The 14,702-nt window shown below is 42.3% G+C and overlaps 1 protein-coding gene across 2 annotated transcripts in view; it reads left to right on the forward strand.

Annotated features, from left to right (window-relative positions):
• The first annotated feature begins 13,316 nt into the window (after positions 1-13,316).
• Positions 13,317-14,702, forward strand: part of ZNF804A (zinc finger protein 804A) — a 225,826-nt gene continuing 224,440 nt past the window's right edge. For both annotated transcript variants that reach the window (XM_064433769.1, XM_064433768.1), the window contains exon 1: positions 13,317-14,434. In XM_064433769.1, coding sequence (XP_064289839.1) covers positions 14,324-14,434 — 111 coding nt within the window. In that variant the 5' untranslated portion in view covers positions 13,317-14,323. The remainder of the gene's footprint in view (positions 14,435-14,702) is intronic.

A 14,702-nucleotide genomic window follows, 5' to 3' on the forward strand; every position in this document is an offset into this window, starting at 1 on the left:
TAAATGCTGTTATTGGTCAATGGATGATACTGACTGCAATTCAAACAAAAACAAATGCTGAGACCTCTGATTTAATTGCTTTCTGATGTACACACTCTGTCTGTGAAGCAGGTAGCCTTGCTCATAAACCACCTCTGGTTTAGTCTTGGTTTTAAATCAGCCAGGAAAGCCATACAGATCTCCAGTTTCTGATTCTGCTCATTGCCAACAGATTGGCATTTATGTATCTTGGTTTCAACAAACTCCCTGTAGATGTTTTAAGGCTTGCTTTCCTCTGTTGGTGTGGACTGGTGCTCACTGGCTCCGACAGGGCCCCTCAGTGCTGTTCATTTAGGGATGGGAGTGTCCCTTCCATTAGAATGCCCTCATCATTTTAATGGATCACCAAATTGCAATGTTGTTGAAGGAAACACCAGCAACAGCAAAACTATCCCTAGTGTCATATTCAGCATGTTGTGGAGCTTTAAAAGAAATGGGGAAAAAAATTGGTTTCTGTTAGACCTTATAGGGTAAAATGACCCAAAACAGCAAAACCACTCCTATCTGGAAACTTCATCAAAATTATGGTGAAACTGATTTGGCAGAGGGAAAGTAAAAGCTGTAGCCAAAACACTGTAAGTTCTTCAGTGGAAAATCTTCTGTAGCTGAGTTGTATCACGTTTTGGGTGGTGATATAGGATACTGATGGACATCAGTAAATGCTGCATATTGCTTACATTAGGTTTTAAATATTATTTAAAGAACTTGAGAGAGCACATGGCTACCAAGTGAAAGACGATTGTTCACTGATAGGATTTGAAAATGGATTTAAAATCCATAACAAAAATTGAGGTATGTGCTCTACATTCTTTGTTTTCTACACTGGCTGTGAGTGCTCTCAAAAAGCTGCCCAAGGACCACACTATGTAAGTTAGGGGTTAAATAACTTTCTTATTATTATTAATCTAATTTCCATTTGAACTTAAGGCCTTTCACCTGCCCATTCCTGGGGGAAAATGAAATATATTTACCATAATTGAACTGTAGCTTAATTTCTTTAGGTACACAGTAAGCCAATGATCTCTGGAGAATTTGCTTCTGTTCTAAGAGGCTTATGAACAGAGGAAAGCATTAAATAATAACACAACTTCCAGATATTTATGACTGCAGTGAGATCACCTGACATTGGAGGCTTTATTTTTTTAATCTGAAATTGAATTAATTCAGGGTATTTGGTGGTTCTTAAAGAATTTAATGCTTTTTAAAATTATCTATTATCTTTTCTCACCTTGTAGCAAAGAGACTTACATAGTTCTCATCCAAATAAAAGCTATTAGTAAAGTATCTAAACTGTATGTGATTTTTCTAGACCTGATATAATTTTGGAAAGTAAAGGATTTCACATGATACATACCGAATTGGTTTTTTTTTGTACCCACATCAGCACAAATTACCCTTTTTTACATATAAATCTACATCTACCTCTCCCTGGTGCTGTCACCGGTGTTTCTGATGGTCACCATTTTTCTCCTGTTAATATGTCAGAAGGCAGCTGAGGAGCTTTTTTTGGCTGAGATGTTGTGTGCTCATTGTCAGGCCATGGCAGCCAGGGAGGAGCCAGCTGGGACCCCAGGGCAGCCCAGGCATGTGAGTTTTGCTTTTCATCTGGGCCATGAGGAACAGGACAGACACCTTGGCCGTGTGATGGAAATGCTTGTGCCGTTCACTGCCTGCAATCCATGGTACTGTCCCAGCATGACTCCTCCCAGGGGTGCTGCTTCTCCCAGCACCCAGCAAAGGTTGGGAACACGAGCACTCCTGCAACATTCCCAGTTGGTTTGTGTCACCTCACCCCTGAAATGGGGAAAAGGGGGTGTGTACACATCCTGCACGTGTGATAATCTGCCTGGTGATGAGATTGCCATAGAACATCTCCATTCTTGCCTCATCAGAGCATCCTTGTGGGCTGCCAGAAGTGTGTTGCACACAGAGGAATGCAGGCATTGAGGATGGGAGCTGGAGCCAGGGGGTGCTCGAGCTGAGCCTCTGTGGGGTTTTGTGACCTTGTGTTTGGGATGTGACGGTGACAGGAGTCCTACTTCTCATCCTACTGAGTGTCTGTGCAGAGCATGTTTGCTCTGAAAACTAGGGATGACACCTTGTATGTACCAGCGTGTCCTGCAGGGACATGTGGGTGAGGACAGGGCTGAACTATCCAAGAGCCCAGAATTCCCTGTGCTCCAGGGACCTCTTCCCAAGGCATCAGATGCATGGGCATGTCGTGTAAACATGACCCATACAAACAAAATCTGGGCTTGCTGCTCATTAAGCATCTTTATTGCTGTGTGTCTGAGTAGTGATGAAATCCAAGTGCTCTGCACAGGGCTGTATGTCAAAATAAGGACTGCGTGAAGAAAGAAATGCTTTTTACTTCTGGTCGTCTTAAAAGCTAAATAATTAAGGTGATGAAAAAGAAAAAGATGGCTTTTACTGCCTACTCTCAGAAAAAGGAGAAAACAGTATATATAATGTGCCCCCAAAGGAAAGGGCGACTAGATATAAAGTTTTTTAGGAATAATTTTCACAAAACCTTTTCTGCAAAGGTTTTTCCCAAAACCTTGCCCCAGGAAAAAAAAACCAAATCACAGCTATATTCATAGCCTGGATTTTATTTAGTTCCTCACTATTCCAGCATGACTATAGCTCTGGCTGCTCTTGGCAAAGTTAGGAAATGAGTTAGCTTCAGTATTAATATAGTGAGTTCCATTTGCAAAGCCAGTCAAGAGCTTTACACGGTGTTCCAAGATACCGGAATTCAATTCACAGGATTTGCCAAAGCTCTATTTTTATTTTGTCTTCATCTGATGTTATCAAGGTTGTTCATGTTCCAAAAATGGATGAGTTTAGCAATAGTTAGCAGTTGGTAATAGGAGTCAAGAAGACCAAGGCTTTTAACACATTCAGAATGTTTAATTTCCCCTCCATCTGATGATAATAACTTAACATGTAAAAAGAAAATAACACAAAATTATGTGGATTTAAAAAACCTCCCACGCACCTTATGGAATTAAAATACTGTGTGGGCCTGGAACCACGAGTATGTTCACTAAGTATGATCTCCAGAAGCATGTTATATTTGAGAAAAAAATTAAATGAAAAATTAATGGTTGCTGTTTTATCCAAACACTTCACTTTCCTAACATTTTGCTATGCCCATTAGGTAATCATGCCATTTATGTTCAACTAATTTTTTTCCTTAGGGTGGCATCTGTAAAATTTAAATATCTGCTTATTCATTTGGGGTGTTTCTATAACTGGAACATAACATTGCAGTAAATCTTGAAGTATGTCCAAGGAAAGGTCAGATTGTGCTGAAATTTTTACTTAGCTGAAGCTTTTTCACACCAAAATGTGTTTCAGAGTATAGTCAGCAGTGTGTTTCTGTAAGGTTGGGTGGTTTTGGTTGTGGCATGAGGAGCTGGTTGGGAGTCTGGCTTCCCAGGCAGGCTTGGCACAGCACCAAGATGTGCAGTGTGCTTTGCAGAGTCACAGAACAGCCTGACGCAGGAGACATACCGGAGATAAGTGTGGGAAATCCTCGCTGCCTCATCATCCAGTGGATGTGGAGAGCAGGGAGGAAACAGCCAAACCCTTCTCCGAGCTGTTTCTAGGAAGCAGTGTCATAAAAAAAAAAAAAAAAACCAAACCAAAAACTACAAACAAAGCAACTCACAGAAAGCATTTATGGTATATATATTTAAGCACTGGGGATAAAACACTGAAATTGTTAAAACAAGCTAGGATGGCCACAGTCTTAGTCTGCTATGGGGTACATATGCTAGTATCTTTTACTAATAATGACCTTTTAAAATTTATCTAACAAAAATCCAAGATGGCTGAGGAAAACTATTCCCTTTAATGGCACTCGTAGTGCTGTAAAATGAGAGCAGCATGTGTTCTGGTATAGCAAAAAATACTATTCTGAATGTTGTGGCAGGTATTTTAGGTTCTAAGAATTAGATTAGGTTAGAAACACGAGGAGGAGAAACTGCAAAATCTCCAGAGCCAAGAAAAGATCAGGCTGAGGGTGGGGAGTCCTCACTTCCCATGGCCACTCATCCTAAAATGCTGTCCATTACCCAGAAGAGCAAGAAATCCCAAAATCCAGAGCACTGCTTGTCTTCTCTGTCTGTCTTCACTGCTCCCAGAGGCCCTACATGGATGCTGAACATGTTTGTAACATGTTGAACATGTTTACATGTTCTTTGTAAATGCTCTTTATAGTGTCCCTGCGGTAAATACATCACAATGTGAAAAGTATAAAATTTGTGTTAAAATACAACCATTTTCTTGATCAAAAGGGCAACGTTGCTCACAGCGAACCCTTTGGAAATTTCAGTTCATCTGGAGATAGCGTTGTAGTTGGTAGAGACTAGAAATAGAATAGAATGTGCGGAGTTTAGTAAATATATTCAGGATACAAGAGTCAGATGCAGAATGAGATGGCAAAGATGTACGTACAAAATACAAATACATACAAACCAGGCTTTTCACTTAGTGGTGGTGGCTTTAGCATAGAACCTTTATGACACAGTTAGGCTACAAACAAGAATTCAATTCCAAAGTAATTTAGCAATCTTTTTTTTTTTTGTAGTACGTATAGTTTGACAGGTTTCATTCATAAACCTCATATACCAAGAGCATTTTACAAGGTATTATTACAGAAGCACTAAAAAGATACAGTAACTGTGAGGAGTTTTGCCAGAAAACATTTCCTGAAGAAGACAGTCATGCACAGCAAACCAGAAATATGCTATTTTAAAAAGAATTTGTATATAGAAAGCATCTTCAGGAAGAAGAGATGGAATGTAATCTTCCTTAGGTATACGCCTGTTAAGATATTTTTATCATGTACTGCAATCTAATGCTAGCTCATGTAAGAGGGGCTTTGCACATTCCTTTCTCATTTCTGTTAGGAAATTAAATCCTGATAAGGTTCTATATGATGTCTCTTATCACTCTGTAGAGTAGCAATTTAAAGACCAGAAACACATATGGTTTTTCATCTTTATGATCCAATTTTGACCACTGGAGTTTGTTTCCTGCTGCTGTTTTCACAGGGGCAGAAAATGCTTTGTCCAAAAACCACTTACTTCTCTGCTGGCCTTCAGTTTGAGGAATGTTCTGTTAAATCCAAAATACACGGTTGTAATATTGAGCAAAAATTGGCTTCCTGCTAATAAATTCATACAAATAGTATTTGGGTTTCTCTTGGCTTTCTTGTTAGTTCTTCATGTGAAGGGTGAGTAAACTGCAGATGAGAAATGGGAAGATGAGAAATGGTAAGAAAAATGAAGCATCAGTTACAGCCAAAGAATTGGCTGGGCTGGAATTTAAGCAATGAGAAGGGCAATTTGTGGCTGTGAGGAGTCCCTATAAAAAGCCAGGATGGGTTTGACAGCCACGAGGGAGAGTGCAAGGGCAGCCTGGAGTGGTAAAATCAGACCCTCCACGAGTGGAGAGGCAGGAGATGAAGGAGCAGCAGCACAGAGGTAAACGTGTGCCCTGCATCCTTACACCCAACCTCATTTTGCAGTGGCACTCCCTGAACATTATTTTTATTCTCCAAGACCCTCAGTGAGGCAATTTTGTTACAGCTCCTGCTTTTCAACCTTTAGGGTGTTATTCTGAAGCTAATCCGTGTTTGGCTTTCTGAAAATAACATGGAGGGCATAATGGAGATGAATATCCAATCAAAAATCTTAAATTGCTGTCTTTAAGGGTTGATCTTTAAATATAATCTGCCTGCAAGTAGATTACACTTATGGTCATTTGGGTACAAATACTCTTTTATAAGCGAATTATTCATTCAGGAAAGTGAGCAGAGGGAATTTAGAGAAGATGTACAAAAATAACTAGGAAGCTCAAGGAATCAATTTATGTTCAAGCATTAAAGTAATGACAATAAAGCTTTACCAGCAGAAGCTACAGAGGCTTCAGTGTCTTGCAGTAAAGCATGATTATTTATTAAAAAAAGGGAAAGAAAAGCTTGAAGAATATTTTATTTCAGTGTTAGGTCAAATAATTGATGGTGGTTTCCAGCTGACAAAAGGGTAGCAGCAAAGACATTTAGAAGTGGCAAGTTTAGGCATCATGAAGGAGTGAGGGACTGTCCTGCCAGTGTCTGAGTCTACCAGGCTCAGGCTTAATAAACAAGGTAAAAATTCCAAGATGGGCTTCAAAACCAGTAGGGTGGATGTATTTTTGATGTTTCAGGGGCTGGCTTGTTTGGTTGGTTGTTGTTTTGTTTGAGTTTTTTTTTTTTTCTTGTTTTCAAACTAACTCAAGATGAGCAAGTTTAAATATAATATTTCTTCAGAGTGGTGAGAATTTGAGTTACAGGTATTTTTTTTTCTTTCTGCATGTATTTTTGGTTTGGCTGGTTTTTGTACAGTAAATGCATTTTCCTGTAAAGACTGCAGCACATGGGTTCCCAGGGAATAGTTCAGTTGTGTTTTGACTTTTAAAACATTTTATACTTTCTTTTCCCCTTAACTTCAGGCATTTAGAATGCATTAGGGTCAGTGGTTCTAGTGGGAATGCTGATGTTAAGGTTAGTTCAAGGGTAATTTAATATATTTAGGAGGTGTCAGTATTGAAATTCTCTAACAGCAAAGATTCTTTTTTTGAGTGAGGGTAATAGATAATAGATATCTTGTTGTAAATTCAGGTTTCTGTGGAGAAAAGGTAATATGCAGCTACAGAAGTATGTCAAGTGACACTGGAGTGTGTCACATAGCAATAAAGAAAGTAGAAAATTAAGCTCCTAACTATCTAAACATATAAATATATATGTGCATGCATACATTGTGTCATGATTATGCAAAGAAGGAAGTGCAACATAGTCTTTTAAAACTGGAGAAGCTTTTCCTTCTGTGATGTGTCCCATATAATTATCACAAGGAATTGTTGATCCAAAAAGCCATGTGAACAGCTGTACAGTAGAAAAATCATGGAACTGACTCATTCCACTCTAATAATAAATAAATGACGTCAGAGTGCTCATTATTTTAATTAAATTAATGTGTAGTTATTAATAGTTATGATACTTTATTCCCCCATCATGTAGACAAGAAGGATTGTTAATTCAGGGCTCAGCAATACAAGAGCAACATGGCTCCAAGCTACCCCAAAAATTGGATGAAGAAAGAACTGTTCCAGTTGTTGTCTGGACACAGATTTGTAGCTTACCCATGCCAGTTTTCTTGCTATAGTATAGTTAACAGTATTTTTGCCTTGTCTTCTCATCACACAGGTCTTAGAGATACTCAAGAAAATGTGCATTTGGTAAAACTTGGCATGATTTATATAGCTTGGAGCAATGAGTAATTTCTTAATTAAATGAATTATGTAGACATTTTTTAATTGTCCAAATGCCAAACCAGATACACTGGGCTTTGGAACTCCTCCCTATTTTTAGAGCAATACTGACTTTGTTTCTTACCGCAATTTTTTCCAGGCTAGTAATCTATAATGTACTTGAGCTATTTTGATATGGTTATCTTTAATTAAGCACATAACTTATTAATATTTTGCAAGTTGGATTAAATTCTTTTGATAGTATTTTAACATGCCAATTTGTAATTATATTCTTTCACTACAGCAGACAGATTGGCAAGTCATGAGTTATTAGGGAAAAGAAATTGTCCTAATGAATAAACAGGGCTTTGCAGACAGGAAGCTGATAGTGTCAAGCATCACTCAGGAGGGCCAAAATAAGGACTTGAAGGCTATTTATTACTGGGCTGCAGGTATCTACCCGTATTTAAATCATAATTAATAAAAATGGCGTGGTTTTAAAAGTATGGCAGTGCATCATATATGTAATATTAGAAATATCCTTCCCCAGCATGTGCTGTGTTTTGGTATTGTTACAACTAGTGCCCTGTGAAAGTGAACCAGTTAATGCCTGATGTGATTTATGGTGCTTTAAGCTGGGAGGTCGTAACCATAAATATTGTAAAGGGCTTTGATTTTCAGATTATGCCAAACATTCCCACTTTGAAAAATGGATCTCGCTGAAATGTGTAACGTTGGGAAAGTAAACACAACATTTTAAATTTAATTTCCATTCTCTTCTGTGACAATTACAGATCACATGAAAAAGGAAGCCATCATAGCACGTCACATATTGAACTCGATGAAATGTATTACAATATGAATCTCTGGAGTGTTTTTTCCTCCAGTGGGGCTCTCATTTATACCTGCTCATTCAGCAATAAATAGTGCTATTTTCTGACCTGTCATCTGTCTCACCTCAACTCTCTTAGCTTTTACACTGAGAAAATGATGTTGAAATGAATGCTAAAACAGCAAACTATGTTAAGATTAATTTTGCAGTCCAGCCCTTAAAAATTTTTGGAACTATTCTATTCATCCTTTCATTGCTGTGACAGGAGATTTCCAGTGTGGCACATGTACACAAAGGGTAGGTACGTGTGTGTAGAGGGAGAGACAGAATGATTGAATGAATGAAAACAGAAATGAGTGAATACTGGTGGTGCTCCGAGTTCTCCTGAACTTCCTGATCTCATTACCACCACCCAGTGGAAAAGTCTGGAGCTAATGCCAATTCCTGGAGTGAACTTCAGGGCTTCTTCCCACGGAAATACTTACTGCTTCAGCCAACAAGCCCAAGCTCACAGATGTGAAGTTTCTAATTGACTGTGGAATACTTTTGATCAAATTCTTAGAGTCCAGATTTTTGAACTCTGGAAAAAAATTGTGTGGCTGTTGGCAGGGAAAATAATCTGTTTGTAATAAATGGCCACAAATCATCTGCTATCCTAGATCTCAAAATTTACAATTTTCCTATTTATTTGTGGATTTCTTTTTATCAGGTCTTCCCTTAATGCCTTGTTTATTTTATTTAAAAGCTTTTCATTTTTTAAGCAATAAGAAATGTATTTTTTAACAAAGCAAGATTTAACTGGATTAAAATTAATTTAAAAAATTTAACTGGTAAAAATCAAAACTTGGTGCTTACTGTGTAGTCAGCTCCATCTCCAGAAAAGTACCAGATGCAGAATGGCTGCTTGAAATCTATTTGGATATTGTTTTTGGTGTTCAAGTGTTTTTTGCTTTAATGTAATGCTAGTTGTGTACCTTGCCTGCTGGATTCTATTGAGATTGGGCAGGTGGCTTGGTGGAATCACACCCATTCTGTGGTCTTCTGGCTTCTGCTTTTTGATTTATGGAAAGGCATATTTTTTTAATGAGGTTTTTTGTGTTGTCACTGAACAATTGTTCCTTGCACTGTTGTGCTAGATTGTTAGAGAAGGGAACAACCTGAAGAAGATTTTATCTGCAGTTGGGAAGAGTCATGGAATGGTTTGGATTGAGACCATTTAAAAAAGATCATATAAAACCAAAACCACTTAAAGACTCTCCTGTCACATGCAGGTACATCTTCCACTAGAGATGGAAGCATTGCCTCTGAGATAAAATCCAATTTTTTTCTTATGATTTTTTATAATTTAATTTCATTTATTCTGCTAGGGTTTGACTTGGATGTTTGGTTTGAGTGGATATTCGGAAACTCTAATTCCATGGTGGACTGTTTCAGGGATTCATTTTCCAGTTGCTGGCTCCATTTGCTTTTCACATAGAGACACTCTGTTTGATAGAGGATTTGCTTCTAAGGTAATGTTTAACACAGCACAGTGAATTGCATTTTCAGTGTTTGAAATGCTCAGGAGTGGCTTGTGCAGCCATCAGGTGTTTTGGCTTGGTCCATCAGGTAAAAATATTTTGTAAAAATATTCTGCTGTTTAATACTTATAGTACATCAGTTATCTGTTGGTGTCACCTCACATTTAGCATGTCATTTGCAATTTTATTTTATTTTAAATTTTTATTTGTCTGGTTTGGTTTATTTGTTAGGAATGGGTTGGGGGAGAAAACAAAAAGATGCAGTGTACATGTGCTATTAGGGAAATTCTGCAGCATAAACATTAAGAAGGAAAGATACAGAGAATGCTGTATTATATCCAGGAACAACACAGGTTTTCCCAGTAGTATCCTAAAGCAGACAGTGGTAATATTGGTGGTTGGGAAGAGCAGGGGCAGAGAACTGTTTGCATTTCTGAACACAGGAATGAGGTGCTAGATACAGATGTGAATATGTGAAAATAGGGAGGGGATAATTCTTGCTGGACAAGCTTTTTTGCAGAGCTGTTCTGAATAAGCAGTTGTATGAAACTGTGTGCTTTTCAGGGCTGAAGGAGCAAAGAAAAGAAAACAGAGCATGTTTTAATAAACCTTTGGTGCTACTTTTGAGACTGAAATGCTAGCTCAAGCCTTGACAGTGCTCTCCCTGTGACACAACTCTGGGGCTGCAGGGCTTTAGGGCACTGCTGCCTTCCTTAGATTGCGATTCCAGCGCTTCACCCAGCTCAAGTGTTGGAACAGGGAGCCCACTCTGCTGCTCCTCACACACCAGGAAGGATGTGCTGGGAACTAGGCTACCAGAGTATCCCAGTTTCCTCTTTTTCCTGCTGCACCACCCCCACAGCTGATGAATGAATGCAGTTGTAGTACAGTGTATAATGCACATTACCCCTTAATGGCTTCTAAAGGGTACTCGGGGTATTCCTGGCTTTCCTTCTGCTTCATGCAGGGATGGTGGGCCTCTGAAACAGGGAAACACATACAAGACCCAGTGAAAAGGAGAAAAAAAGGACCAGTACAAGGAGACTGAAAGTGCAGGAGGTGGTAAAAACGTGTGTCTCAGGCAGCAGATTACTTACAAGGAGATATTCTTAGGATAAAGTGAATTTCGTTGAATTCAATAAGAATTTCTATGGGAATTTAATTGAGTTTCTTGTGACTTGAGTACTTGATGGGTATGTTTCAAGAGAGAGTGAATGATTTCTCAGGATATGTTAGTAACACATACGCTGTGCCATGCTTTAAAAACTGTTAACCAAAAGAGTTTATACTCTTGGATATTTTTTTCTGGGCTATGCCAGGATTATTTCTTAAATAATTAATATTATTAAATATTAGAATGAAGAATATTGAGTATTCTAACAGGCAAAAAACCAGTAGAATGCACAAGAATTAATTTCATTTGTCACTGGCATCTAGTTCACAAGTTTTCCAGAAAGTCTCTCAAATCCATAGCCCATTTCTTGAGTTGGTATTTGCTGTTTTATACAGGAACAACTCCTTGGAAATTTTTCCCAAATAGAAGAATAAATAAGCAGGACTGGTTATTATTACATAGCAGAGATTTGTATAAATAGCAATATAAACAGCTGAAACCCCAGATACTTACCTAGGAGAACAGGACAGAGATGGAAATAGGGAAGATTGATGGTAGGTAGGAGGTATAGGGTTAGGGATTGATGAAATCCACAATTTATTAAAAATAAAAGATTTGGGGAGGAAGCAGCATCTTGAGTCTGTGATCATAATAAACACAATGAGGCATGAAAACTTAGGTGAAAGGTTAAGATAGACCTGAGACCAGCCAGAAAAAAAAAAAAAAAAGCCAACCAGAATAAGCAGGACTAGAAAATATGTATTTTGTTTGTCAGGTGTTATTTGTTGTCCTTTGTTTATTTAGTGCTTTGGAGGAATCATGTGTTTTTTTATTGTTTGTTGTTTTAATTGTTTGTTTTTCCCTCTTTAATAGAGGAGGACAGTGAGTTTCATGAGCAGAAGCTACAGCAGCTTTTAATGCTGATGTTTGCTTCTGTTTGGTACAAAGCAGGGTGAACCTTTGAAACCTGAGCTGTGGGAGTAGATTATTTCTCTGTTGCTACAAGATGATGTTCCCAAGTCCTTGGACTCTTAACAAGAGCACGCAAGCAGTGCCTGCACATCTCTGAGAGGCCAGAGAAACTTTTAAAAACCCCAGAAAGGGCCCAGGTGTGGCTGTAGCAGCTGTGAGCAAACGTCTCAGCAATGTGTCTGTGCAAGGATTTCAGAGAAAAAGGTTCCAGTTCTTTGAGATGGTGGATGTGTGGAGTTTCATTCCCAGGCAGAAGGGTCCTCACATATCAGGAATGTTCCATTTAAAAGGTAGAACAAATTGTTCTGGTCCAATTTGGAATATATTTATTCCCAGGAAAAAGTTGCCTAATTTTATTTCTTGCATAATTTTATGTCTTCTGACATTTTTGAGAGGAAACCACACCCATGATTCTGTTTGAAGGGGAGCCAGGCCTTAAGTGTGCTGTGTTTTTAAATTTATCAGGTATTTATAATATTGACTTGATTTTCACATGGCAACGAACTTGCTGGTTATTTCTAGATGTACACGTACATCCTCATAACCAGAAAAATCGTGTTACTGTGCGTGTACATTATCACACTCTTTTTTTGGCTGTAACAAGAAGCAGCAAATCCTGATCTCTCACCTGTGGCTCAGCTGTCAAAACTTTCCACTTTTGCCATTTCCATAATTCATTCCTAAGTACTGGAAATGCTAAAGAATGAGTGACAGCTGTCAAAATTTACTATTCACTGTGTACGACTGGAGGTAATGACAGAATATGTTTATCAGAAGGGGGCACATCTCAAAAAATCTGGGGCTTCCTTCAAGGATGCAAACACCTGAGACAATTTCTGCCAGGGAAGTGTTTGTATGTGTCCCCATCCTCAATCTTCTGGCAGTAGCTCATCTGTTTTGGAGGACAAGATGATAGGACACTGCTATTATGCTGCCAGCAGTAAATGCTGACTAAGAGACGTGTTCAGATGTTGCATCATGTTTCTGGGCTTCTTTTCTAAGGTGTTCCTTCTTTTGGCACTGGAAATTCATCCCATCAATCTTGATTTGTACAAAGCAGAATAAAGGTGTAAAGCAGGTTGGAAGATGAGCCAGCTAAGAGTGTTTCACACCTCACATGAGAAAGCTGCAAATCACATAGATCTTATGGGGGAGAAAAGCCCCAACACAACAACAAAAACCACACTTAAGCATCTTTCTTGTGCACATATTAGACTGTGACAAATTCTGGTCCTGGAAGCCAGCTCCGGTTTGTGTGCTGCAAAAAGAAAGGAACACTTACGCTGGTGAAGGAGCAGGGGTATGCTACAGCTGCCTCATGCTGATGTACCTAATGGTTTTTAGTCCAGTTTGCTGGGGGCTTTGTAGAACCGAGCGAGTGCATTATACGGGCGTTGAGGCTGAGGATCGCAGAGCCTGCGCCAGAGCCTGCGAGAAACCATGGTTGTTGTCCTTTTCCTTGCAGACGCCCAAGCCCTGCGAGGCCGGGTGGGCAGAGCCGCCTCCGCCCGCGGCCCCGGGCCGGGAGAACCGTGAGTAACCGGGGGGAGAGGCGGGAGCCCCGGGAACGGGGGATGCGGCCCCGCGAGGAGAGGAGGGATGCGGGCTTCCCGGGAATGGGGGGATGCGGCCCCCCAAGGAGGGGGAGGGATGCGGGCTTCCCGGGAATGGGGGATGCGGCCCCAAGCGCTTCCCGACGCCGTGACCCAGAAGTTTTGCCAGCCGGCTCCTGATCGTGCAGCTTGCCGGGCGGGATGCGGCGGGGATGGGCTGCGGCGGCCGCGGCCCGGCGAAGGGCGGGATGGAGCTTACCCCGAGCGGGGATGAGAAATGACCGATTTCCCCCAATTAGGTTGTCACGGGCCACAGGAGCCGGGGGTGGCGGCTGATGGAGCCGGGGGGGGGAGCTGCTCCGGCCCGGGCAGGTGGAGGTGCCTGTGAGTTGGGTGTCAGAAATACACCTAACAAAAAAGAAAAGGGCGCGGTGGAGGGCGCGGAGGCTGCTCGGGGGAGGGGGAGGGCGGGAGCGCTGGGCTGGGGGCGTCGCACCCCGGGCATCTCTCCATGCCCACCCCCCCAAATCCCGGAGGAATCACACTCGTCGTCGTCCCCACCCCCGGAAAAAGGAGGGCACACCCCACCTGCGGGGCTCGCTGCGGCTGGGGCGCCGGCTCTGCCCTCTCTCCCCCCCGCCCGTCCCCCTTTACCTGCCGCCGGCCCGTCCGCGGCGGGGGCAGCGGGGCGTGGGGCGGTGGGTGGCGGTGGAGGCGGCGTGTGACAGATGTCCTCCTCTGACAGCGCTCGGTACCAGCCCAGTGGCTCCCTGCCATTGGCTCAGTGCAGCCGACCGGCAAGGCTGCTCGCTATAATAGCACTATGCCTGCCAGCGGCGGCGGCAGCTCGCTCGGCTCCGCCGCGGCCGCCCCGCCGCGCATCCTCCTCCTCCTCCCGCGGCCGCGCCGCGCCTGAGGGGCCGCACCCCCGGCCCCCGCCGGCCCTCCCCGCCCAGCCCCGCCGAGCCCGGCCCGAGGAGGCGGCCCCGGCCCCATGGAGTGCTACTACATTGTCATCAGCTCCGCGCATCTCAGCAACGGGCACTTTCGCAACATCAAGGGAGTTTTCCGCGGCCCCCTCAGCAAGAACGGGAACAAAACTCTGGTAATGGCTCCTTCCCTTGCCTTCCCCTTCCTCCCTCTCCTCCCGCGGCTCGCCGCCCCTTTGCCGCCGCGGGGACGCGGTGCCCCGGGGCAGGCGCTGCCGTGTCCCCGCAGAGGCGGCGGCTGCGGGCGAGGGGCGGCCCGGGGACCCTGCCGGGCGGGGAGCCGCAGGGCCGGGGCTCCGCAGCCCGGCGGAGGTCGGGGACAGGCGGCTGCCGCACGTCCCCCGGCGCCGGGGCTGCGCGGGGACCGCCGGGGCTGTCCCCAAG

This window comes from Passer domesticus, chromosome 10, assembly GCF_036417665.1.
Source record: "Passer domesticus isolate bPasDom1 chromosome 10, bPasDom1.hap1, whole genome shotgun sequence".
Taxonomy (NCBI): domain Eukaryota; kingdom Metazoa; phylum Chordata; class Aves; order Passeriformes; family Passeridae; genus Passer; species Passer domesticus.